The 26,865-nt window shown below is 47.8% G+C and overlaps 1 protein-coding gene across 7 annotated transcripts; it reads left to right on the top strand.

Moving 5' to 3' along the window:
• Positions 1 to 95: 95 nt before the first annotated feature.
• GGT7 (gamma-glutamyltransferase 7) lies at positions 96 to 25,002 on the top strand. 7 transcript variants are annotated; one of them, XM_067707909.1, is made up of 15 exons: positions 96 to 318; positions 6,450 to 6,685; positions 7,063 to 7,214; positions 8,465 to 8,582; positions 9,584 to 9,651; positions 9,867 to 9,940; positions 10,276 to 10,472; positions 12,396 to 12,483; positions 14,420 to 14,547; positions 14,717 to 14,805; positions 16,452 to 16,601; positions 16,719 to 16,836; positions 17,609 to 17,746; positions 18,907 to 18,999; positions 22,140 to 25,002. In XM_067707909.1, exons 1-15 carry the CDS (start codon positions 150 to 152, stop codon positions 22,200 to 22,202), a joined length of 1,881 nt encoding a protein of 626 aa, XP_067564010.1. In that variant the 5' UTR covers positions 96 to 149; the 3' UTR covers positions 22,203 to 25,002. The 7 variants fall into 7 exon arrangements, with proteins under 7 accessions (XP_067564010.1, XP_067564005.1, XP_067564004.1 ...); XM_067707904.1 differs by having other exon boundaries at positions 9,487 to 9,651; positions 9,811 to 9,940; positions 18,907 to 19,006; XM_067707903.1 differs by having other exon boundaries at positions 8,465 to 8,594; positions 9,487 to 9,651; positions 9,811 to 9,940; positions 18,907 to 19,006.
• Positions 25,003 to 26,865: the final 1,863 nt, after the last annotated feature.

Raw genomic sequence — 26,865 nt, 5'->3', positions numbered from 1 at the left:
CTGGGTTTGAGGCGCCCCCTCCCGGCGGTCCAGGAGCTCAGGCCCCGCCCTCCTCCCTCCTCCCCACCGTCTCCCCCGCCTCAAGCCCCAGCCCGGCCCCCGCCGCCCCACTTCCGGCAGGCGCTGCGCTGCTGGGGGCGCGGGCGAGGATGGCGGCAGAGAACGAGGCCAGTCAGGAGAGCGCCCTGGGCGCCTACTCGCCGGTGGACTACATGAGCATCACCAGCTTCCCGAGGCTGCCGGAGGACGAGCCGGCGCCCGCGGCCCCTCTGAGGAGCCGCAAGGACGAGGACGCCTTCCTGGGAGACCCAGATACCGGTGAGGCCCGCTGGCCCCGTCCCTGCCCCCTGGGACGTCCCCGGTCCTCCTTCATCTACGCGAAGCATCACCTCCAGCTCCATCTCCCTAATTCATTCCCTTCCTTCTGGACCTCTCCCTTCTCCCTTGTCTCTGTTCATTATCTGGTGGGGCTGGGGATGCATTTCTTCCTTGGAGGCTTAGGATGCGACAAGGGAGAACGATGCTAGGGACTGCAGTAGGAGGGGTTGGGGTTACCCCCTTGGGAAGAACCAACTAATAAGGAAGGAATGTTGGCGGGGAGTTCCTAAGGAACAGCTGTGATCACCTAGAAGAGGATTTTCTCTAGTCACAGAGAACAGGATAGGAGAAACCAAGTCAGAGACTGCAGCAGGATGGATAGAAGCTAGGTCTTGAGAAGAACTTCCCCACAGCCAGGGATTGTGGGAAGGAGAGACCATGAGAAGAAGCTGAGAATCTCTTCGTGTCCCGGGAGGGGTAAAGAGAATATGATTCCCATCCATCTGCGAGTGATGGGTACTGGGAGACAGGGGGATGGACTGCATGACCTCTCAAAGTCCTTGGGGACCAGAGCACCTTCACTGCCCTGTGGATACCTCACCCCTCCCAGAGCAGTGGACCAGGCCAGGATGTTAGTAAGGTACCCTGCCCCCTAGGAAGCAGGCTCCAGAATTTTACTGTATTCTCTTCAGCCCTCTGCAGGAACTGCAAGGGTGGGAGTAGGGAGGGAGGAGACGGGGCTTGGGGGACACCTGGGGCTGAGAGCTCTCTGAGCGTTTCTTCCCTAATGCTCTTTCTCCTGTCCATGTGGCTCAGCTCTCTGTCCTCCCCTCCATTCTTCATCCTCCATCCTCCATCCCCCATTCCCTCAACGTCACTTCCTGGCATTAGAGCCTCCTTCTACTTCACTCTCTCTTCCTCTCAGTGCCTGCACTTGAGCCCTATCCCTCACCAGCCTGGCAGATCCTGCTTCTCTTGCCCAGCCCTCTCTGGCCTGGCCCTTCTGTGGCTACTCCTAGCCTGACAGCCCCAAATTCTTTCCCCCTCCACAATTCTCCGGTCACCTGGCCCTGACCAGCAGCCCCCGCCAACCTGACTATCTTGTACCCTTCCTGGAGGGGGTTTGAGGGGAGGGTGGGGAGGCTTATGGTCATCACATGTCAAAGCCGCAGATTAAAACTTCTTTTCTGAAGGGAGTAGCCCTGGAATCAGGAGGTAGCCGGGAGAGAAGTGGGAGGATGTGTCCTGGTGGATACCAGCCTGAAACCAGGTCCTTTGTTCAGGAGCCAAGAATACCACTTATGGTCCCAGCACTGCCCTGACTCACTGTGTGACCATGGGCACACCTACCCTGACCTAGGTCTTAGTTTCCTCTTCCAGCTCAACTGGGAATGCCTATCTCTCCCAGTCTAGAGATTGGAAACCCCTGATATGTTTTATCCTCCTTTCCTATGAATGTCTTAGCATTTATCAAAACCTGTGATTATTTATTTGTGCAACCTTTGATTATTCCATGTCTATAAGCCCTGTGAGGGTGGGATCATGACTGTCTTGTTCACCATCCTTTCTGCACCATCGAGCACAGTGCTAAGCTTTCAATAAAAACTGTTGAAGAAATAAATGAATGAAAGAGAAGATCTCAGGATGAAAGAATGGCAAGGGAAGGGTTCTCAAACCTCAGGGAGTTCCTTGAGGAGTTAATACAGGCTCTGCCCTCAGCTGTATAAAAATCCAGGAGGGACCCTGGTCACCTGAGTTTCTAGGAAGCTGCACCTTATGCCAAGTTGTGCACTAAGGTTCCAAGGACCTTGCCATCCTACCTGTGTGGTCATTTCAATACCATGTCTCCCAGCACTACTTCCAAGCCCCAAGGCTCCTCTGGCCCAGCTGGACCAGCCTGCTGGCTAACATGACCCCCTGTGTTCTCAACCTGCTGGTGCCACCTGATGGCACTGCCCCATCCTCTTATGCAGGACTTTGGTTGTGCCCAGCTGGCCTCTAGCCTGCCATTCCACAGAACCAAGTGCCAGGCACCCCACAGCAGGCCTTGTGGAAAACAGAGCTAGATGGTGACCACTCCAAGACTGGCGAAAACTTTCTTTGCTCTTTTCTGAGCTCCAAGCCCATGTGTCCTTCTCTCTCCCAGACATCCACCTCTAGATGTCCTGAAAGTCCCTCACCTTCAACATGTTGCATGCTGTACTCATCCTCTCTTCCCCAGACAGCTGTTCTTCCCCCAATGTCATTCTCAATTAATGACACTGCCATCCATCCAGTCCCCAAGGTAGAAGCCTAGGAGCCACCCATGATTCTCTCCCTTCTGCTCACTTCTAAATAGTGGTCAGATGCTCTCTGTCTTCCTCTTAAGTATCTTCCAAATTCCATCTCACCATCCCTGTCATCACCACTGTAGACTAAGCCACCATCCTCTCTTATCTCTATTACCCATAGGCTTCTAGCTATTCTTCCTGCTTCCTGACTCTCCCTCACCCCCTCCCAACCCAATCCATCCAGCACCCTGCATTTCTGATCATGTCACTCCCTGTTTCAAAAATCTTTAGTGATTCTCCCCTCAGAGGAGTAAGCAAGCCAGGGACCAAGTCAACTCTGTGCAGGGTTCATTTGTCATAAACCCAACTAAAACTGAGCTACATCTAAAAAGAGAATTTTATTGGGTAGCATAACTGAAAAGTTCAGGATATAGGGCTTCAGGCATAGCTGCATTGAGGTACCTGAAAAAGATTTGGATTTTCTCCATCTTTTGCTTTGCCTTCATTTTTATGGGCTTCATCTTCAGAAAACCTCCCATCTTGTGGGAGCAAGATGTCCCCAGTAGCAACAGGCTTACATCTTACCACCTTAGCAACCTAGACAAGAAAGTCTTTCTCTTTCCCAATATTTTAGCAAAAAACAAAACAAAACAGAGTTTGAAAATCATTGGTGCTGGTGCTGGTCACGTGAACGTGAACCAATCACTGTACAGAGGTGCCTGTTCTGATTGGCTAGGCCTAGGTCATATACTCACTCTGACCAGGAATGAGGGAATGAGGAAGGAGAGAGGGGATCTGGTGTTCTCTAAAAGAAAATTGAGTGGGGAATGGTGACTAAGCAGATAAAAATTAGATGCCTACTAAGCCAACTGCCTTCAGACAACTCCTGCTGTTGTCCCACAAATTCAGAACAGCCAAAATTAAACTCATCCTTTTTCTCCCAAATGACTTGTTTCTTCTGGTCCCAAACTAGCCTTTTCCCAATGTCCTGCTGTTGTCCTTACACATCAGCAAAATCAATGGTATTGCTTCCCCACCACTTACACAGTTGATACTCAGTAAATATTTTTATTGAATAAATGGAAAACAATATTCATTTATATTTATATTATATATTCATAATAAATTATTGGTAGAATAAGAAGTCTTGAATATATCTAACTCTGATGGAGCCATAGCATCTTCACCTCCTGGCTCCTCATATCTGATTGGAGAAAACAGATTTAAGGACAAGTGCCTGGAAATATCAACTTGAATTAGTTTATCAACTGTAAATCAGTTTTATTTACAGACTCTGGTGCTGGTGCTGAGGGTTGGAAGCAAGCATGATCAACTGAGGGAGGCTTCCAGAAGACAAGTCTCTTTTTTTAAATAGAAATTTTTTAAAAAATTATATGTTCATGGTGAAAAAAAAGAACAGTGAGAAAATGTAAAAGTCCTCTTCTCCATTCTTATCTACTGCAGTTTTTCCTATTTATTTAAAAATATATGTATTGATTTTCAAAAACAAAAGAAATATATGTAAGTGGTAAAAATTTCAAACAAAAAATTCTCCCACTCCATCTCATTCCCATCTTCAGTATCTTCCCCCAAAAGTAACCACCATGAAGAATTTCTAAAAATTATCTATATATGTATGTGGTTTCTTATTTATACAAAAGAGGGGAGTATGGATTATGGAGGTCCTTGAACACCAGGTTAAGGAGCTTGGATTTTTATCATTTTGGCATTGATGAACCATGATAGTATTTTAAACAGGAAAATATAACAGTCAATTCTTAATATTATCCCACAGACTTTTAAAGGGGTTATACTCCTAGGCCATAGTAGCAAGTGTTCAAAAATATTTTGAATGAATGAACTTTTAAAAACACATTGTGAGTACAGTCACATATTAAGGTCAAGGTATCAGGCTATTTCTTTACTATTCACAAACACCCAGGACTTTTAGACCATTTAGAGACCTGGGTTCAAGGCTAATATATCCCAGAGGAGGGAGACTATGGGATGGAAGAGGGTCTCAGCCCTGGCCAGGGTGGAAAAGAAATGGAAATAACTTTTAGTGAGCACCTACAGAGTGCCTGGTATACATCACCTTTTTGAATCCTTGTACCCATCCAGCCAGTTAGGGATCAGCTCCATTATTAGGATGAGGAAAGTGAGGCTCATGACTTGAAATGACTTGTCCATAGTCACCCAGCAAGTAAGTAGCTTTCAGATGTCCCCTGCCTCTACTTTTATTATCCTTAGATCCATTCTCCAGATAGCAGCCAGAGGGATCTTTTTAAAACACAAAACAGAAGGCTTCACATTCTTGCTTAAAACTCTCCAGTGGCCTCCTGTGGCTCTCAGGGTAAAATCCAACCTTCTCGCTAAGCCCTCAAGGCCCAGCGCATCTGCCCTAGCCTCCACCTGCTACTCTTTCCTTTCCCCTTGCTCACCACACCAGAGCCACCCCAACCTTGGTTATTTGTTTTCTAATGCACCAAACTTATTCCTACATTAAGGCCTTTGCACCTGCTCTTCCTTCTTTGCGGAACACTCTACACACTCACTCCTTGCTCTACATATGGCTGGCTCCTCATCCCTTAGTTCTCAGCTTAAAAGTCACCTCTGCGAGAGTCCTTGCCTGACTTCCCCAGCTAATTGCCTCCAACATGTACCATTATTCTCTATCATTTCATCCTTTTTTGTTGTTGTTATAATTCTATTCTTTTTTTAATTGAAGTATAGTTGATTTACAATGTTGTGTTAATTACTGCTGTACAGCAAAGTGACTCAGTTATACATATATACATTCTTTTTCACATTCTTTTCCATTATGGCTTTTTAAAAATATTTATTTATTTATTTTTGGCTGCGTTGGGTCTTCGTTGCTGCACGCCGGCTTTCTCTAGTTGCAGTGAGCGGGGGCTACTCTTTGTTGTGGTGCGCGTGCTTCTCATTGCGGTGGCTTCTCTTGTTGCGGAGCATGGGCTCTAGGCGCGTGGGCTTCAGTAGTTGTGGCCCACAGGCTCAGTAGTTGTGGCTCACGGGCTCTAGAGCGCAGGCTCAGTAGTTGTGGTGCACGGGCTTAGTTGCTCCGTGGCATCCCGGCACGGGATCTTCCCGGATGAGGCTCGAACCCGTGTCCCCTGCATTGGCAGGCAGATTCTTAACCACAGCACCACCAGGGAAGTCCCTCCATTATGGCTTATCACAGGATATTGAATATAGTTCCCTGTGCTATACAGTAGGACCTTGTCATCCTTCTCTTTCTTCATAGCACCTGCCACAGCTTGTAATGATATACTCCTTTGTTTACTTCTTTATTATCTTCTTCCTCCACTGGTTTTCAAAACCCATGAGGCCAGGAACTGTTTGTTCCTTTCCCCTAGCATCTAGCATGGGACCAGACAAATAGCAGGCCCTCCATATTTGTTGAATGAATGAATGGTTGGATGGATCGCGAAAACAAGGTTGGAAGACAGGGCCCCTCCGCTCAGTTTATGGAGCTGCCTCCTTGCACAGAAGGCTGGGCCCCAGCTGAGGCAAGATCTGGTTTCCAGGGAGGACCCAACCCCTGCCTCTCCAGGAAGTGTTCTCAGCTCTGGGTCCTGGGTCCCGGGCGATGTGGCCTAGGGATGGGAATCCAGCCGCCCTGCTGCCCAGTTGGGGGTCCCTGTCTCTTCCAAGCGGGGACCACCCCCCACCCCCCACCGCCCTCCCTGGGGTGCATGGGGAGACGCTGAAAGGGGAGCAGTGCTGTCTAGTGGAGTTTGGGTGGTGGGGGCCGAGAGAGGGGGGGACGCGGAATAGCCCCGCCTAGAGGGCGGGTAGGGCCGGGTAAGAGGCGCCCAGACCGACCCCCGCCGCCCGCAGACCCGGACTCCTTCCTGAAGTCAGCGCGGCTGCAGCGGCTGCCGTCGTCGTCGTCGGAGATGGGCAGCCAGGACGGGTCGCCGTTGCGGGAGACGCGCAAAGACCCGTTCTCCGCGGCAGCGTCCGAGTGCTCCTGCCGCCAGGACGGGCTCACGGTCATCGTCACAGCCTGCCTCACCTTTGCCACCGGTGTCACTGTGGCGCTCATCATGCAGATCTACTTCGGGGACCCCCAGGTGAGGAGGAAGCGGAGGGGGAGAGGAGAGAACCTGGGGAGGAGGAGTGAAGAAGCGCTTAAGGAGACCTTGGGAACTGAGGACTGGCTGAGTGGTGAAAGGGGGCCAACAAATGGAAAGGGGAGAGGGCGGTGACATGGGAGAGGAAGGTCTCAAGGGAGGGCCTCCTGGGCGTGAGGTGGACAGAGCTCAAAGAAGGGAACTGATCAGGTAGGAGGCACTTGAGGTAAGGAAAGAAGACTCTTAGGGGACAGTCAAGGGGATAAAAGGGCAGGGCTCCCATCCCCACCCTCTGTTGGAGGTTCTGGGGTTAGTGGAGGTGCCTTAGGGAGGCAGGGGGCCCCTTCTGCCCCCACCTAGTCCCCTCCCCCTTCCAGATCTTTCACCAGGGCGCTGTGGTGACTGATGCCGCCCACTGCACATCGCTGGGCATAGAGGTGCTCAGTAAACAGGGATCTTCCGTGGATGCAGCTGTGGCAGCAGCCCTGTGTTTGGGGATCGTGGCTCCTCACAGTTCTGGCCTGGGCGGGTAAGAAGCTCCCAGCTGCGGAGGTTGGGGTGCCCCAGGCCTCCTTCTTTCTCTTGGTCTGTGGGCCTCATGTGCGCTTCTCCAAGTTTGAGCAGAGGGGCAACTGGGCCCCATCTCCTTGCATTTTCTCTTTCTACACCCAATCTTAGCCCTTTCTCTTTACATGGAGTCCAAGGAGGTGTTTTCAGAAGATTTTTCTTTAACTGGGAAAAGGATTTCATAAACTCTATGAAGTGAGGTACACAGTTGGGGGTATACTGTCATTAATTAAGGCTGTGATACTTCAACTTTTAGCGTTTACAAATCCTTAAAACACATCCCTGTGAGTCTGATGAAAGCAATGGATCCTCTATCCTCAAAAAATACACCCCAGGGTAAGACCTCTTAAAACAGAGACTATAAACCGGCCACCCACGGGCCACACCCGGCACACAGCCTGGTTTAGTTTGCACACTTAAATTTTTAAAAATTTGGTTGCTGATGTTAAAAAATTGAGAATTTTCATAAAAATCCAGATTTCTAACATTTCTTGAACAATCAGGAGACCTAATAACATTGGGCCTACATTCTCACCCGGCTGCAGTTATCTGGAGCTGAATAGAAGCTGTTTCCCATGATGGGGCTTGTACTGTCCACTTGGCCATAGTTCCTACCACTCCCTTTTGTTTAGCTGTCCTGCTTTCCCTATTATGTTAGCTGGCAGCCCAGTTATCTCAGATGTAACCCCCATCTCAGATGGAAGCAAACCACAGAAAAGGGACAAGCTGACTAAGTCCATATCTTGGCTCCTGAAAGACCAGCCTTCCAGGCCCTACGAAAGAAATTCCACTTTTGGTTGTGTACAGTCTGTCCTTACATAATTCAGTCCTGGGAGAGGGAGAGGGACGTACCACAGAGGCAGGTGCAGGAAGCTGGCAGGGGTCCAACTGTGGTAGGAGGTGGGGGTGGAGGGGGAGCAGAACATCCCGCTCTCCCAGTCTCTGGGTTTTCCCTTGTCAGGGATTAAAGGCTCCAATAACAGGCTGGAAGAGGTCCATGGACTCTGGGTCCCCCAACCCCTTGATTTCACTCCCCACCCTGATAGGGTAGCTGAGTCTCTGAATCTCTGCTGGAGAGGGAGCTCAGACACCTGACTCCTGATGACAGACTGAGCCTTTAGCCATCAGCGTGGGGGGCTTGAGGAACAGCAGGTTAATTGTTCAGAGGAGTGGCATCTTATCATCACCCTCCCCCTTCCGTGTCTCTCCTAGTGGGGGTGTGATGCTGGTACATGACATCCGACGGAATAAGAGCCACCTAATTGATTTCCGAGAGTCTGCCCCAGGGGCTCTCAGAGAAGAGGCCCTGCAGAGATCCTGGGAGACCAAGGTGGGGACCCCGGTGAGAAGGTGGGGGGTGTCTCCCTTCACTGCCCTTCTGCTAACCCAAGCATTACCTTGCTGAATATTTACTATGGAGGTGAGGGAAAGAGTTAAGCAGGATGCTCTTAGGCTCTGAGGGAGATAGGCAGCCCCCAAAATAAAATAATGAACCAGGACTTCCCTGGCGGTCCAGTGGTTAAGACTCCACGCTTCCACTGCAGGGGATGTGGGTTCGATCCCGGGTAGGGGAAAGATCCCGCATGCTGCAAGGTGCAGCCAAAAATAATAATAATAATAATGAACCAGAAAATCTGATTGTTTGATAACAGGCAGTGCAGCACCACATTACTTCTCTGGTGACCTTGCCTATCTGGCACATAAGAAGGAAGAAAAAGAGCCACTGAGCAGTCTGAGATGTCACAAAGTAGCTGCACTATCACTCACACATCTCATTCTGAGGCTGTTATTGGTAACTTTCCTAGCCCATGACATATTGGAAGATTATAGAGGAACTGCTGGAGGCAAACCCACTATCTACTGAGAGCAAAGGAGGAAATAGAATTACTTGGAAAAATAGATATTTAGTGCAGTGGCAAAAGCCAAACACACCCCTGAATTATCACAGTTCAGAGTAATGGTGGTGTGTTAATGAAAAGGTTAAATGAAGGTCACTTGTCCACTGTTTTAAAAGGCAAGAGTAGGTATAATCCAATCTAGACAGGTTTCCATCTAAATTGTTATGTCTTGGCTCTTAAAAGGGTTTGCTTAATTTATAAATCCCTCAGCTATGACAGATAAAGGAGGCCTTTCTGCATTTGCTGATAGGAAGTCAGGGAGGTGGGAGGGATGCCTGCTGGGGACAGCTTGTCCCTCCTCTGGGATACTTGGCCTGTGTCTCTCCCCTGTGCCAGCCCCCATCCCTGGCTTGGGGCTCTGAGGAATTCAGCCCAGCGCCCCCCCTTCCAGTGACCTGGTCTCCTCTCTCCCTCACCTGCCCGCCTTGCCCAGCCTGGGCTCTTGGTGGGGGTTCCCGGAATGGTGAAGGGGCTACACGAAGCTCACCAGCTCTATGGCAGGTAAAGGTTCTCCCCCTGGGGACCAGGGGCCCCTGCCTGCACTCCTCCTTGGGTGGCCTTCTCCTACCTTCCTGGATTCTTCCCTTCCCAACTCCCCCCTCCTAATATCCCCTTCCCTTGCCAGGACTCTCCTTCCCAGGAACCCCCCTCCCCCCCCAGGACCCTTCTTCCTCCCCCCAGGACCTCCTCCACCCCCTGCTCTCCGGCTCCCCCAGGCTGCCATGGTCCCAAGTCCTCGCCTTCGCAGCAGCTGTGGCCCAAGATGGCTTCAACATGACCCATGATCTAGGTCAGTGGGGCCTGGGGGTGGAGGGAAAGGCATGAGTTTGATGGAGAGGGGAGAGGGAACCTCTGCAATTTAGGTCCTAAGCCAGGAAGTGCCTCTCTTCCAGTTTGCTCCTCAGACCCCCTCCCCACACCACCCTACCTTCACTGGGAGGGATCCTCCAATGGGGGGTGGGGATCTGGGATTGGCCCATATACACCACCACTACCCCCCCCACCTCTGTAACAGGCTCCTGGGGGGCCGGAGGACTTAGGGCCGGCCTCTCAGCCCTCATCCACCCCACCTGTTGCGTGTACAGTCCCGACACCCCCATCCCAGCCTCGTGTCCCTGCCCGCAGCCCAAGCCCTGGCTGAACAGCCGCCACCCAATGCGTCTGAGCGCTTCCGTGAGACGTTCCTGCCCTCGGGTCACCCACCACTACCTGGCTCACTGCTGCGACGGCCTGACCTGGCGGCGGTGCTGGATGTGCTTGGCACCTATGGCCCCGCTGCCTTCTATGCCGGTGGCAACCTCACACTGGAGATGGTGGCAGAGGTGAGCGTGTGGGGCACCCCCGGCCCTGCGGCGGAGGACCCTACTGCAGAGAAGTCCTCTTCCCCCTCACTTCCCTGTCTTTCTTTCTGCATATATTTACTGCGGATTCCATTTACTTGAAATTCTAGAATAGACAAAACTAACCTCAGAATCAGATCAGTAGTTTGGGGAATTGGAGGGGTTGACTGGGATGAGGCACAAAGAACCTCCTAGGGTGATGAGAATATTTTGTCTTGATTGTGAGAGGTACCTTTGAGCTCCCCAGGGCTGGTACCAACCTGTATAGTGGCCTGTCCTGGCCCTCCCAGGCCTGGTGGAGACCCAGGATCAGCCTCAGCTTCCCTGAGCCCACAATCCCACCCTGCTCCCTGGATTTTCTAGGGACCGAGGGAGACACCGTCTTCACTGGTGACTCAGGACTGGGGAGGATCGACACAAGGGCTTTATCACCCAACCCCAAAGAGTCTCAGTCTGAGGCAGTAATGGGTTCTGAGAACTATTGCTGATAGTTCGAAACCACTAACGGAAAATTATGTTCAAGATAAAGATACACAGACCAACTCAGTGATTGTCTCATCTGTACAATGCGGGTGGTTATGTCTATCTCTGCCATACAGTTATGGGAATTAAACAGGTCCATCATTCATTCTGCTTTCATGGAGAACCTGCTCTGAGCCAGCTTCTGTGCTGGGCATTGGAGTTATGGATGTGGTGATAGATGCCTGTCTCAAACAGACATCCCTGGAAAGTACAGCAGCATACTGGTTTTAGATCTACTGGGTCCAGGGACTCCTTCCACATTGTAAGGACTTGTTCTGTATCTCTTTCTTTCGGTCTCACAACTCTACTTTCCTCTGTTTGAAATCACTCTGTCAGATCCTTTCCACACCTGCTCTCCAGCAGCCATCCTTCCAGCAAGCCATCCCAGAGAAAGAGCCTTTCTCATTCAAATAGTTCCAGCAAAGCCTCAAGGTTATGTCTCATCAGCCCATCATAGGTCTCATGACTATTCCCAAACCAGTCATGGTAGCACAGAAAAGGAATGATCTGATTAGCCAGACCTGGGTTGCATATCCTCTCCTGGTGGTGGAGAAGGGGATGAAGGAAACTCTAACAAAGACCATCAGAGCTTTAAGAGAGAAAAACCCAAAGCTGAGTTTATTAACTTACCAGACAAAGCCAAGAAATTCAATGTGTAGGTCACTGAGGGTAGATTAGACATCACAGGCTTCAGGTACTTAAAAGTACTAAAAAAAGGAGAGGATTCCTAGTGGTTATGCTAATTTAGAATTAAAAATTAGCATGCTGGATAGAATGAGCCCATCAGTTTGTACAAGATTAGATCATTGGTCAGTAAAGTGCTCAGTTATGTCCCGTAAGGGTTGTCCTACGAGGGTCAACCAGAGTTCGTGGTTTTGGAGTGATTTTAGTTGGTTATAGTGAAATGCAGAATTCAGTTTTGATATCTCCTAGGCAAGTGCTGCTGTAAGTGGAAAATCTTCCTTCTACATAGGCAGAGGGCAGTATGTGCAAAGACATGTAGTCATGAGTTCAGGACCTGCAGGTCACTCTGGGTCGCTGTACAGAGCTCATTGGGGAATAGCAGGACATGAAGTGGGAGAGGTAGGCAGGGGCCAGATCACAAAGGGCCTTGAATGCCAAGCTAAGGAGGTCATTCATAGATTGTATCCAGTACAATGTCTGGCACATAGTGGGTGCTTATTGTTAGTGCTTTTCCCCTTCCTTTTTCCTGGGGTACCCACAGCTGATGGGGTCCCTAAAGGCCATGATGGGAACTGCAGAAGGCACAATATTTGTAACCATTTGATCTGTGTATGATCCAAACATATACCTTAGGCTAAACCGCATGCTCACAGTGTGGTGTGTGACTCACAGTGGTGGGGGTCATTCTCTCCCCTCCAGGCTCAGCATGCAGGGGGTGTCATAACTGAGGAGGACTTCAGCAACTACAGTGCCCTCTTGGAGAAGCCTGTGTGTGGCGTGTACAGAGGTGACCTCTCCCCCAGCTCCCAGGGTCCCCACTCAGGAGAGGCCTCCCAGTCCAGGGCCACATCCTCTTGGCCTAGTGGCTCCTCCCCATTTCACAAGAGAGAAACCGAAGCAATGAGCTGCCTAAACAGCCAACCGTTGAAGCAAGCCAGAGTCAGCCTACTTCTAAAGTAGTTGTGGAGTCAGTTACCCCAAATATTTAGGATATGGGGAGGGAGGTCTGGTCAAAGGCTAAGGCCTGGAATTTGGGGTTCTGGCCATAGGTTTTCTTTTTTTTTTTTTTAATAGATTTATTTATGTATTTATTTATTGGCTACATTCGGTCTTCCATTGCTGTGCGCGCAGGCTTTCTCTAGTTGCAGCGAGCAGAGGCTACTCTTCGTTGCGGTGCGAGGGCCTCTCATTGTGGTGGCTTCTCTTGTTGCGGAGCACAGGCTTCAGGCGTGCAGGCTTCAGCAGTTGTGGCTCGCGGGCTCCAGAGCGCAGGCTTAGTAGCTGTGGCGTACGGGCCTAGTTGCTCCGCGGCATGTGGGATCCTCCCGGGCCAGGGCTCGAACCCATGTCCCCTGCATTGGCAGGCGGACTCGCAACCACTGTACCACCAGGGAAGCCCCATAGGTGTTCTTGATTCAGGGTCTGTGTTGCCTCAGCCCGCTCCCCAGCCCCACACTCACTGCCCTATGCTTCCTAAGAAGAGTCCATAAGACCAAAATCCATCTTAGCTTCAGGTTAGAACAAACCCTTCAGGACAGTCAGATACCTGCCCCCTCATTGTGCCAAAAGGAAACTGAGGCCCAGGGGAGGAATGGAACTTAACCTGCCAAACTCAAAACCAGTGAAGAACCCAGAAAGCCAAGCATTATGACATGGGTAAACTCCATGTTTGCAAACCCAAAGTGGTAGGTTCCTGAGTCCCTCAGAAGGTTCTCAGGCTTTCTCCCGTCGAGGAGGCCCAGATAACCTCAAGCTCCAGGAGAGGCTGCCTCTGCATTCAGGTTTCCAGGCCTCAATCTCTTAAGCCTGATTCTTCTACCAGAAGTGGTGTTATACTGAGCAGAGGAAGAGCATAGCTTTGGAGCCAGGAAGACCTGGGTTTGAGTACCAGCTGTGCCATTCACCTTGAACAAGCCACTTCCCACTCAGAGCCTTGTTTCCCTCCTTAAAATGGAGATAATAATAGTGCCTACTGCTCAGGGTGCCCATGAGGAGGTGATGAGATGATGTTGGAAGTTATCCTGATCAGAATGGGTACTGAATGTGTAGTATTTGATTTCCATTTGCCCTCCGCAGCCTGGGTTCTCTTGGCAATGTCAGTACCTTGAGTACTCTGGGCTCCCCTTACCTCTTGTAACTTTGGACCAGCTTGCCTCTTTGTACCTCAGTTTCCTTACCTATAAAATGGGAATGATAACAGTACCCGTTATGAGGATTAAATGAGTTAATTAGTTAACGTAACTGTCATGTGTCAAGTATTATTATTGTTCCTTTGATGTCCAAACATCCAATAACAGGGGCCTCAAGTAGAAAGAGAAGTTTGCTGTTTCCAGGAAGTTTCAGGGGTGGGACCAGCAGGAGCCCTGAATAATATCCTGGCCTAAGGGAGGAGCTGAAAGGAGACACATGGTGGACCAGGACACTGGACATCTGGACACCTGTCCCTGCTCTGCCAATGGACTGCAGTGTGACTCTGGGCAAATCACAGTTTTCTTGAGCCTTAGTTTCCTCATATGGACGAGGAAACTAAAGACAAGTGTTCTGGGTTGGAGTCCTGGCCCTGCCCTTGACTTGCCGTGTGAACTTGGGTGGGTCCCTTTGCCTCCCAGTGTAGTTTTCCTACCTGATGAGGGGTTCAGTGCAGTGGTTTCAGTCTGTGTGATGGAGGGATGTGGAGATGCCTTGACCTCTCCCCTGCCGTCGGTAATTTCCTGTCCTTTCAGGCCACCTGGTTCTCAGTCCCCGACCCCCACACACAGGCCCTGCCCTCATCAGTGCTCTCAACATCCTCGAGGGCTTCAACCTCACCAGCCTGGTATCCCGGGAACAGGCTCTTCACTGGGTGGCAGAGGTAAGGCTGACCCCCTCCACTCCATCCTGGGCCTGGGGACACTAAGAGTGGGGGGATGGGGTAGTGCCAGAAGGCCTGACTAAATCACCTCCAAGTTTTCTCACACAGCACCTGGTGTGGGTGCTGGGAGGGCTTGGCAACCTCTTCCACACTCCTGCTCTGTTTTCAGACCCTGAAGATCGCATTAGCTCTGGCCAGCAGACTGGGAGATCCCGTCTACGATTCTACCATCACTGAGAGCATGGATGACATGCTCAGGTGGGTCCCGAGGGGCAGGACCCTGGGTACTGTAGAGGCGGTGGCAGGTGTGGGGAAAGAATCAGGTGAAAAGCAGCTGGTGGAGCAATAAGGCCTGAAGGCCCAAGTCAATTTCAGCTCAACCCCAAGTCACAGTGTGACACTAGTTGCCTCACCTTGCGCCTTAGTTTCTGCATCTGTACAACAAGGTGGTCTACTTTATATAGCTCTCAAATTTTTTTGACCCTAGCAGGCACCTATATGGACCCATCTGTCCCCCCTTTTGAGTAGAAAAAGAAAGCCTAATAACAATGAAAAGAGCCCCCAAGCAAATACTAGAGGTGGTGGGGATTTTGATTCAAATGTACTTACATCAGCAGCATAACATAGTAAGATTGTGGGCTCTAGTTGGACTGTCTCAGTTCAAATCCCAGCCTCACCATCCACTAGCTGTGCAGCCTTGGGCAAGTCATTTAAACTCTCTAAGTCTCAGTTTCTACAAGGGCCTGCCATTAACAGTGCCAGCCTCATGAGGTTGTGGTGCGGACTAAACAAGATCATACATGCAAAGCACTTAGCAAGTTGTCTGGCACATAATAAATATTCAACAAATATCATTGTTATTCTCAATTGGCAATAGAGGTAAGATTGATTACTATGTAGCTGCTACTATAACTGACTTATAAGGCTAGCTAAAGGAAAACTCAGAAGCCAAAAATATAGTTCATATAAATTTATACTGATACTCAAACAACCCTCTATGAATTAAGTTGCAAATGATGAGACTAAATGAACAGCTAATAATTAAAAAGCGGAAACAGCAGCAACCAAAAACGAAAACCAGCTCAAGGCCACAAGGATAAAGCCTAAAAACCAAGCCTCCCCGCTGCCTGCCCCCAAACCACTTGAAACAAGACCCTCTGTGCCCTCTCTGTGTGGCCACTAGCCCTCGTGGTTGAAAACTGAATGGACGTCCTCAGTAATCCTTGGTGACTTGTCATTCTCTAGTCAGTTAGAATAACTAACTAACCATTATCAGGTAAGAAACCCTCAGTTGAACTTTAAAAATAGAAAATTTCATGTTTTCAAGATCAATGCATATTTAGCTCTAAAACATGAACATTTATGTTAAATTCATTTAACTAATTTATCCAATAAATAGTTATTGCTGTGCCAAGTCCTCCTGTGCCTTGAAGAAAAACTTCTAATAGCAAGTAAAGGTCCCTGTATACAAAACCCTCCTCTAGCTAAACTCTTAATAAAACTTTAGTTCTGGACTACAAATGCTAGGTTAAATGAATTCAGTTTGTTCATTCAAAACAAATATTTTCTGAGCATCCCCTGTGTTCCAGGTACTTTCATAGAAAGGATTAAATAAATATAGTCAAGTAACTAAAAGACTTGATTTAAACATGAAATAAATTCTACATTGCCTCTAGAAGAAAACCTGAAAAACACCTAAGTAAATTCATTCAGTTCAACAACTATTTCCTGTTTATTCCCTATATGCTAGGAATAAATGAGCCTCTGCTCTCATAGACCTAACAGTTCAGTGCGGGGAGGCAGATATTAATCAAATAATTGCACAAACAGACAGCACAAAGTGTGGTAGGTGGGGTGTAATGAGAGCCTATTGTGTGTTCATCTCCTACCTCTTGTCTTTTCAGCAAAGTGGAGGCTGCCTACTTCCGGGGCCAGATCAATGACTCCCAGACAGCCCCTGTCCCGCTCCTGCCCATCTATGAGCTAAATGGGGCTCCCACGGCTGCCCAGGTGCTGATCATGGGCCCTGACGACTTCATTGTAGCCATGGTCAGGTATGCCAGCTCAGACTCAGAACCTGGCACAAGAGATCATCTGGACCAGGAAGGAGGTGTGCGGGGGGTGAGTGAGGGCGGGCGCAGGGCTCACCTGGCCCTAACCTCGGCCCCCAGCTCCCTGAACCGGCCCTTTGGCAGCGGCCTCATCACCCCCTCGGGGATCCTGCTCAACAGCCAGATGCTGGACTTCTCTTGGCCTAACAGGACTGCTAACCACCCTGCGCCCAGCCTGGTAGGGCCTTGCTTTCCTCCTCCCCTGGGGACCCTGAGGCTAGGTAGAAGATGCAGTAGTATAACTGCTCCTCCCTCCCCACTTCTTCTAGGAAATTATATTATAAAGAAAAACAGCCTAAACAAGGTGTCCACTTCATCCCCAGCCCAAGTCCAGGGCTTGGAGCCTGTTGGGTGCAAAGAAACCTCGTCCCATTCTGCTACCGTCTCACTGTGTGACACAGGGAAAGTCTTCCCCCCTCTCTGGTCCTCAGTTTCTTCATCTACTTTACAGTGAGGATATTGGCCCCCTTTTGATGCTTTGGGTACTTTTCAGCATTAGTAGTTTATGACTGTGTGATGCTGAGCACTATAGGGGCACTGAAGAGGGACCCAAAAAGAAAGGAGATGTGAATTATTGTCTATTGTGAGAGCAGCATTCTTAACTCCCTGCAGGCTGGGACCCCAGCAAGACAAAGACAGATAGAGATGACCAGGGTGGGGATTATTCTGTTCTTTCCCATAGTCATCTTTCTTGGCTTGATCCCTCTCCTGCCACCCATGGTAGCCCCATAGCAGCCCCTTAGCTCAGTGGGCCCATTATCTACCTCAGTTATCCAGGGACCCTGCCCATTTCACAAACAGCAGACTGTGGCCTGGGGATGGGCCAGTCCCCATGAAGACTGCGCCTGTGGAAGATTCAGGAGAGAGAGATGTTGGAAGAGTGGTGGAGTAGCCCTTTCCTGTCTTGTCCCGCCTCTTATTCCCCTGTGGTCTTGGTCCTCCGACAACAGGAGAACTCGGTGCAGCCAGGGAAGCGGCCACTGTCTTTCCTGCTGCCCACTGTGGTCCGGCCAGCAGAAGGACTCTGTGGGACCTACCTTGCTCTGGGGGCCAATGGAGCTGCCCGGGGCCTCAGCGGCCTGACCCAGGTGAGTTTTCCCCTGTGATGGGCCTTTTGTGGCCAGGAGGCAAGCTGTGACCTGGGCTGCAGATGCCCCTCATGTCTCTGACTTGTCCTCATCCATCTCCTACTCACGCAGCAAACGTGGGCTGAGGCTGCTTTGTGCCAGGCCCATCCTGAGCACTGGGGACATGAACTACATTGTTCTTAGCAAAAATGGAGCCCTGAATCGCCATGTCTTCTCAGGTTGCAGGGAAATTGCAGGACCAGTAGAATTGAGAGGTGATAGGACATCTGGGCTGCCTGGGTTCTGTCAATCTCTAGTCCCATCATGCCTCTAGTCAACATCTGAATAACAAGCGGCCTTCTTTAGGGTCTGCTTTTGAAAGGAAGGGCCTGCTACCTTCTAAAACACCTGACAACAGTTCCACGAATGTCTTGAGCATCTGATATATGTGTCAGGCCCGTACTTTGGCAGGTGGTGAGTTAACAAACCTGAGCTTTGGAATCAGACACCTCTGGGTCCCAGCCTAAGTGCTGCCAATTTCCAGCTGTGTGGTGTTGGGGAATTCACTTAACCTCTCTGAACCTCAGTCTCCTCATCTGTAAAATGAAGATAATAACAAATAGCTAACATTTATGGAGATTTTACTAAGTGCCAGGCACAGTGTTACATGTGGTAACCCTTTTAAGCTTCCCAACTTTGGGAGGAATCCTTACTTCTATTTCATAGATGAGGAAACTGAGACCCAGAGAAGTTAAGAAGTTAGGTTCAGTTTAGTAAGAATGAGCAGACAGTTTGGTTACAGAGCCTACCCATACTTCCAGCCACTAAGCTGAAAGTACCCACATTGTGCCCTAGACCAGCCCCAGCTATTAGCCCTCTCCTGGCCAAGAAGAAGGAAGGAGAGCCTTGGGTTGTATTAAAGGAGACTGGGTGCTAGTGATGCCTCTTCCCTAGCTCTCTCCAAACTCTGGCTTTTCTTCTCTGGCCAGTGGTTTCCCCTCTGTAAAATGGAGACAGTCATCACAGGCCTGCCTGTTTTCTGGGGCTGTTGAGAAACTCAGATGACATCCCTGGTGTAAGTGTTCAAAAGACTAAGGAGTCTGGACCAGGGACGAAGGCTGTGGATTCCTGAACCCACACCTCTGGGACAGCCCTGACTTCTGCCCCTTGGCTGCCTACAGGTCCTGCTGAATGTCCTGACTTTGAACCGGAACCTGAGTGACAGCCTGGCCCGTGGCCGCCTGCACCCCGACCTGCAGACCAACCTCCTGCAGGTGGACAGTGAGTGAAGAGCAAAGGTCCCCATGGGGTGGGCACAGGGCAGGGTGGAGAAAGGGGCTCCTCCCAAGGGTGCCCCTGCCTCTCCCAGCACCAACTCCGTGCCAGTGAAAGTTTGGTTTCTTTTAACCAACTCCTACTGGAACAGTGGAAGATCTGCAGATTGGAACCTGTCCTGCCATTTCCTGGCTGTGGCCTTGGGAAATTCACATCTCCACTCTGAGCCTCGGTTTTCTCACTATCTAACTAAATAAGATATAGTTGTTCATTTTGCAAACCATTCATTCAACAGTGTGTATTGAATGCCTACCGTGTGCCAGGCATTATCCTAGGTGCTAGGGATACTGCATTTACAGGCAGACAGGAAAAGAAATAAAGAAATATAAAAAAGCAAAACAAATGCTCTGCAGAGCATTAAAGCAGGATGATGTATATGACTAACTCGATGACTGGGGAAGCGTTCACTTTAGTGACATTTAAGCTGAGATCTGGAGAGTGAGAAAGAGCCCACCAAGCAGAGAACTGTGGCAGGCTTTGTAGGCCAAGGGAACAAATGCAAAGAACTCACTGCAGGAATGGGCTTGGTGGTTTAGGAGTAGAAAGGAAACCAGGGTGAGTGAGGGTAAGATCAGATCAGAAAGCAGGCAGGGGTCAGGTCATAGACCTTACAGATTATGGTGAGGAGATAGACTTTCTTCTAAAAAGGACGGGTGCTTAATTTTGGACACAGCTTAATTTCATAACTGGGAAAGTATGTGCACCTTTGAGGAGTTTTTATTAGAACAATGTATTATGCTAGTCCAAAGGGGATACAAAATTGCATGAGACATGGTCCTTGCTTATTCAGTCTCCCCATTTTACAGATAAAGAAACTGATGTTCACAGAGGTTATAAACTAGTCAAAGACAAACCAATAAATGGCAGAATTGATATCAGATACATACCTGGTTGATACCAAAGACTCAGTTCTTTCCCGCATGACTCTTGATACCTCCTGGACTGAAGCATGGTAGAAGCCACAGACCTAATTCCTCAGTAGTCATACCCTGTGGTTGCTTAGTGACGCTTGGATCCCGGCTGATGGGTGATGAGGCCAAGTCCTTGAAAATGAATATTGCTCAACTAACATCTTCAGGTCTCTGTAGAATGTAAGGCTCTGTGCTCAGTTACCGTGGGGGTGAGGGTGCTCATCCCAGCCCTCCCTTGAAGGGCACACAGTCTAAGACAGGCTATGACGAGCGGAGGCTTGGTGAAGGGAAAGTTCACCCACCTGAGGGCTCCGGGAGGCTTAATGGAAGAGGTGACAACTGGCTGGACCTTGATGTATGAGCAGGAATTTGGCATGTGGAGGTAAAGAACACTCTGGACGGGGTCGGGTTGTTGTGGGGAACAGCTTGGGCAAAGCCAGAAAAAATGGCTCAGAGAACAGCCAGGGGGCCAGCTGGACTAGAGACATTGTTTCCCAAACTTCAGAATTTATCCAGTACCTTCATGACTTTTGACAGATTTGCACACCATCTAAAGCATTATTTACATAATGTGTGTCTACAAGTGGATTTCCTTTTTAACCTGAATGTATTTTAAAACTAAACCTTATATCATAATCACAAATGGAAAAATGGCATCATTTGCCTCAAATAGATGATAAACAGCTACAAAAAAACCAAATGTTTCTAGGTTTTAGTTAGACATTTTTGCCCATAGAATGTTCTGAGGTCTGCTCTCTCTTTTAAAGGAGATTAGAAATGTTGGAGACCAGACTGGAACGTAGTCCTTTCTATTATCAAAAGGATTGAAAGTGAACCACAAAGGGAATATATTTCCAACTTGGTGTTGTAATGCTATTTAATGTGTGTCTTTATCTCAAGAACTACCCCAAATCATCTCATTTGGGGAAGTAAGAAGATCAGATTTTTGCTGAGGAGCATTGGGAGGTGAGGTTACAGGGCTTACCATGGAGGTTCATGTTAAGAAGTATGGACTTCATCTAGTTGAGCATGGGAGGGATATGACATGATTTGTTTTATGTAGGGGAGGTGGATTGAAGGGAGGAGAACTTAAGTCAGAGAAACACAAGAAGAAACTGGGATAATGGTCCAGGCAAGAGATGATGAAGACCTGAACTTATGCGAGAGAGTGGGGATTTGTTCATTTATCTAGAAAATACTTGTTTAACATTTACTGTGTCCTCACCCTGTTCTAGGCACTGGGACTCAATAGTGAACAAGACAGCATTTTTGCCTTCAAAAAACTTACATTCTAGTGGAGAAAGACACAGTAAATAAATAAACAAGATGCAGGTAGCAGTAAGTACTTTGAAAGAAAATAAAGCAAGGTAAAGATGACAGGGGCTGCTATTTTAGATAGTGGCCAAGGAAGTTCTTGAAGACTGGAATGAAGTAAGGGAGCCAGTTTTGTGATTATCTAGTAGGAGAGCATTCTAGGCAGAGAGAACAGCAAGTGCAAAGGCCCTGAGGTAGGAGCATGTTTGGCCTATTTGAGGGACAGCAAGGAGGCTAGAGCAGAGTTAAGCAAGGGAGAGAGTAGAAGGAAATGAGGAGAGGAGTTTAGAGAGTTACAAGTTTCCAGATGATTTTGGGCATTAGAGGCCTTGGTAAGGACTTTGGATTTTATTCTAAGAGTTATCAAAGTTGTTGGAAGGTTTTGAGCAGGGCAAGTGACATGGGCTGACTAATGGCTGCTGTGTGAATAGGCTGTAAGGAAGCAGGACTGGAAGCAGAAAGACGCGTTAGTGGGCTATGTGATAATCCTGGCAAGTAATGATGGCAGCTTGGCCTAGGCAGGTGGAATGAAGACCCCCAAAGCCAAGCCCTTTTTCCAATATTAAGAATGACTATACCTTATCAATCACTTACTATATGCAAGGCTCTGAGCTTTGTGCATTGTGTGCCTTGTCTTCTTTAATCCCTGCAACAACTTTATGTGGTAGGTTCTCAGATAATACCCATTTTATTATACATGATGAGACTGAGGCTCAGAGTAGTAAAGCAATTTGCCCAAGGTCATACAGCTCCTTAGGAGGGCATCCAGGACCAGGACTCAGGTCTGACCGTCAGACTCCTGAGCCAGTGTTCTAAACTCTCTGAATGTGTATATGTTGGGGAATGGTTTTCAGGTGAGTTCACAGAGGAAGAGATTGAGTTCCTGGAAGCCAGGGGTCACCACGTGGAGAAGGTAGATGTCTTGTCCTGGGTCCATGGCAGCCGGAGAACCAATAACTTCATCATCGGTGTGAAGGACCCTCGGAGCCCAGATGCAGCCGGAGCTACCATCCTGTAGAGCAGCAGGGTGGGGCGGGGGTCTTTTCTCCCCGCCTTTGCATGTTCCTAGAGTCCCTCCTTCTCCCAGGTTTGGTCTCAGAGGGACCCCAGGGATGCCCCAGATCAGGGGCCAGAGGGGATGCTTAGCAAACCCTATCTCAGAGTAACTGGAAAATTCTCCATCTGGAGGCCTGTGGTGGTGGCAGTGGTGGTGAGTGTCAGTGTCCACGACCAGGCAGGCAGGACCTTGAGGAGTCAGACTATCTGTCTGTCTGTCTCCTTTCCCTTAGCCATGCAGGCTCTGAGCTTAGGGCTGTGCTTGCAAACCCTTCTCAAGGGTCCTCGCCACCCCAGCATCTTCAGTTGGGCCTGACCTGGGCTTGTTTTCCAGCTCCCTTCTGCTGTCCCCAGTCTCATTTCTTAAATGACTAGGATTTTTTTTAATGGACCATCCTACGGAGGGGGCGCTCCTCTCCTCCTCCCATCAGGTTGATTTGGGGGCCTTTCATCTGGGGTGGGCCCAAGGTGTGGGGTAGGGGTGGGGGTGGGGACCAGCTCAGGGGCTTCCATTTGCAAAGGGGAATTAAAGAAAGAATATTGCTTAACCATGGCTCTGACCTGATTTATGTTTGGCTGTGTTGGGAGTGGGAGTGAGAGAGGAGACCTTGGCTCACCTTGTCGCAGTAGCCCTGACTCCAGGGCAAGCTGGAGTCAACTTTGTGGGGGTTGTAACAATATCTGCTATCCATCAAAGACTTGCACTAATAAAAATAATTATAATTATAGATAGAATCTATTGAACACTTAATGTGTACCAGGCTCTATGCTAAATGCTTTATGTAGATAATATTAATTACATTATAAATCTTCATTACACACTTTATGAGGTTGGTACTAATATTATTCCCATTTTACAGATGGGACACTGGCAAAAAAGATTAAGGAGCTTGTCTAATGTTCCTCATGTATTAAGTGGAAGAATTGGGATTCAATCTCAGGATGTTGAACCCCTAATCTATGCTCTTAACCATTTGCACATCTACTAGGTAAAATATTTGTTATAAAGTATACTTTATACAGTATATATCAGACAATAACTACCTTTTACAAATTATATCGTTCATGCATGAATGTACCTATCCATTATATTACAGGTACTTTGTTAGGCACTGGAGATTCAGGATTGAAAAAGACAGACAGTTTTTTTTATGGATTTGCAGTCTATAGGGAGTCAAACATTAAATAAATAAGGACACAGATAATTAGGGTAATTGCCATCATGATAAACTCTATGAGGAATGCTATGAGAATGTATAACAGGAAAGGTAATCTAGTTCAGTTGTGGGGTGGGATCAGCAAAGGTTTCCCCAAGGTAATGAAGAGATGAGTAATACTGACAGAAAAGGATTAGATGTGGGGTGTGGGAGTGTCATTTTAGGCAAAGGGAACAGTGTGTGTAAAGGTCCCATGGTGAAGAGGAGAAAGAATGCCAGTGTATTCTTCCTAGAGCAGGGGTCAGTCAACAGACTTTTTCTGCAAAGGGCCAGATATGAATATTTCAGTCTTTCAAGCCATATGGTCCTTGTAGTAACTACTCAACTTTGCTGTTGTAGTGCAAAAGCAGGCATAGACATGTAACCAGATGGCTGTGGCTGTATTCCCATAAAACTTTATTTTACAAAAACAGGGTCCAATTTGGCTTAAGGGCACTAGTTTGCCAACCCCTATTCTAGAGCATACTAAGAGAATGATGGTATGTGATGAAACTGATGAGGTAGGTACAACATTCTTATGAGGCTGATATTAATTTCTCCATTTTATGGATGTGGAAATTGTGGTTCAGAGACATGAAGTAACTTGTCCAAGGTCACCCAGCTGATAGTTGGTAGATCCATGATATAAAAGCACTCTGTTTGACTCCAAAGATCATGTCCCTTTCTTCTTTGGAAAAAAAACTATTACTTTACCTGATTACAGATGTAACCATCATTCAAATATCAGACATTTCATAAGTATATAATAGAGATGATCCATGCCTTCAAAATCTCAACTTTTCAAAAAATCTCATGGACAATAATTTAGTATGTATTCCTCCAACTACTTTTTTCTGTAGATATATATTATCATTCTATTTAAAAGTAAAAATGGGATTATATTGGTCACAGTGTCTACAACATCCTTTTTTTTTTTTACTTACCAGTATAACATGGACATTTTTCCATGTCAATATCAAGATACATGGATTTACCTAATTATTTATAACAATGCATCCATAGGTCATTAAACAGTTTAACCAGTTTCCTATTGATGGATATTTGGGTGGTTTCCAATGTAACTTTGAATATCCTTGCCTGATATCTTTAGGTGCTTGAGTAACACCTGTGGTCATACCAACTCTCCTATGCTGTCTTTCAAGTGATGTTATAGGACCTTCCACGCAGCAGGCTTTTGGGGGTTACATGGGTATCTTGGGGGTCATTTTACTTCTTAAATATATAAATAGGGCTTCCCTGGTGGCGCAGTGGTTGAGAGTCCGCCTGCCGATGCAGGGGACACGGGTTCGTGCCCCAGTCCGGGAAGATCCCACATGCCACGGAGCGGCTAGGCCCGTGAGCCATGGCCACTGGGCCTGCGCATCCGGAGCCTGTGCTCCGCAACGGGAGAGGCCACAACAGTGAGAGGCCCGTGTACCACAAAAAAAAAAAAAAAAAAAAAGAACTAGGGACTTCCCTGGTGGTCCAATTGTTAAGAATCCACCTTCCAATGCAGGGGACGTGGGTTCAATCCCTGGTCAGGGAACTAAGATCCCGCGTGCCATAGGGCAACTAAACCCACACGCGGCAACTAGAGAGAAGCCTGTGCACTGCAACTACTGAACTCCATGTGCTCTGGTTCCTGTGCACCACAACTGGAGAAGCCCACGTGCCACAACTAGAGAGAAACCTGAAACAAAGAGCCCAGGCAATGAAGACCCAGCACAGCCAAAATTTTTAAAAAAGACCTAAAGTGGAAACTGAAATGCTCATCATCAGTAGAATGGATAAATTGTGACAAATTCAGATAATGAACCATATGAAGCAATGAAAAGGAACAAACTACAACTACATGCAACAATATAGATGAATCTCAAAAACACAAAATTGAGCAAAAGAAGCCAGACTCAAAAGAGCACATTTTGTATGCTTCCGTTTATATAAAGTTTAACACCCAATGAGCCTAATCTATGAAGTTAGACGTCAGAATATTATTTACTTTCAGGGGTGTGGGTAATAACTGGAAAGGGAGAACAAAGGGGTTTTGTGGGGCTGGTAATGTTCTATTTCTTGATTTGGATGTTTGGACATGTGTGTTCATTTTGTGAAAATTCTTCAGGATTTACACTTATGAATTGTGTATTTTCATGTCATTATGTTATACTCTAATAAAAAGTTTTAAAATTTCAGAATATTTTTGAAATCAGGTTTTTTTGTTTGTTTGTTTTTTATTTTTGGCTGCGTTGGGTCTTCGTTGCTGTGCACGGGCTTCCTCTGGTTGCGGCGAACGGGGGCTACTCTTCGTTGCATTGTGCGGGCTTCTCATTGCAGTGGCTTCTCTTATTGCGGAGAATGGGCTCTAGGCACGTGGGCTTCAGTAGTTGTGGCACGCGGGCTCTAGAGCACAGGCTCAGTAGTTGTGGTGCACAGGCTTAGTTGCTCCGCAGCATGAGGGATCTTCCTGGGCCAGGGCTTGAACCCATGTCCCCTGAATTGGCAGGTGGATTCTTAACCACTGCACCACCAGGGAAGCCCTGAGATCAGGTTTTTAAGTCCTAAGAATACTTCTCCTTTTTTTGTGGTCATTTCTTGATACTATTCCATTTTTTTCAATTGTGTAGTTACCACTCTATTTCTATTTTTCCATCTTTTCTTCCTATGAGCAATCTTTTTCCTATTGTCTGAAAATTGTTGAGCTGATTTTGTAACAACAAGGCACTTTACTGCCATCTACTGGTAAATTACCATAATAAAGTTACACATTACAATGTCTACCAGTGAGTGGCACCCATTTACAAGTGATGTCCTCCTGCAAGACACCATTCGCCTAACCAAATGTGATAGCCTTGTCATTTGGCACTGTTGTGATGAATCCCACAGACAGTAGAATGTTATGCTCTCTAAGTGATTTTATTCTTTCTTCATTTTTTTCCTGTTTGATGTTGTTCTTAAAAACATGTTTTTAAGTATTCACTATCAATCTTATCACTGCAAAGCTTAAGCCCATTGGACAAACATATAAAGATAGAAGTTCAATAAATGCCAATCAAATTGTTCACATCAAAGAATAATTGATTTGCTTTTTCTTTATCTATATCTGAATCCAGAATAGTCCTTGATGTCTTAGGACTGCTTCTCTTGCTCAAAACATTTTGTGAAATAGCCTGGTAACCTCTTCAGAGGCCTCTATTAGTCTGCTGCTTGTTGAGGCTATCATAAGTGCTAGGCACTCTTCTAAACATTTTATATCTACTAATTCATTTAATCCACTACTAATTCATTTAATCCACTACTAATTCATTTAATCTTCTAATCCTCATCTGTAAGG

This window comes from Pseudorca crassidens, chromosome 15 (genome assembly GCF_039906515.1).
Source record: "Pseudorca crassidens isolate mPseCra1 chromosome 15, mPseCra1.hap1, whole genome shotgun sequence".
Taxonomy (NCBI): domain Eukaryota; kingdom Metazoa; phylum Chordata; class Mammalia; order Artiodactyla; family Delphinidae; genus Pseudorca; species Pseudorca crassidens.
Note: the sequence above shows the minus strand (reverse complement) of the source record. Positions and strands in the feature narration are given on the sequence as shown.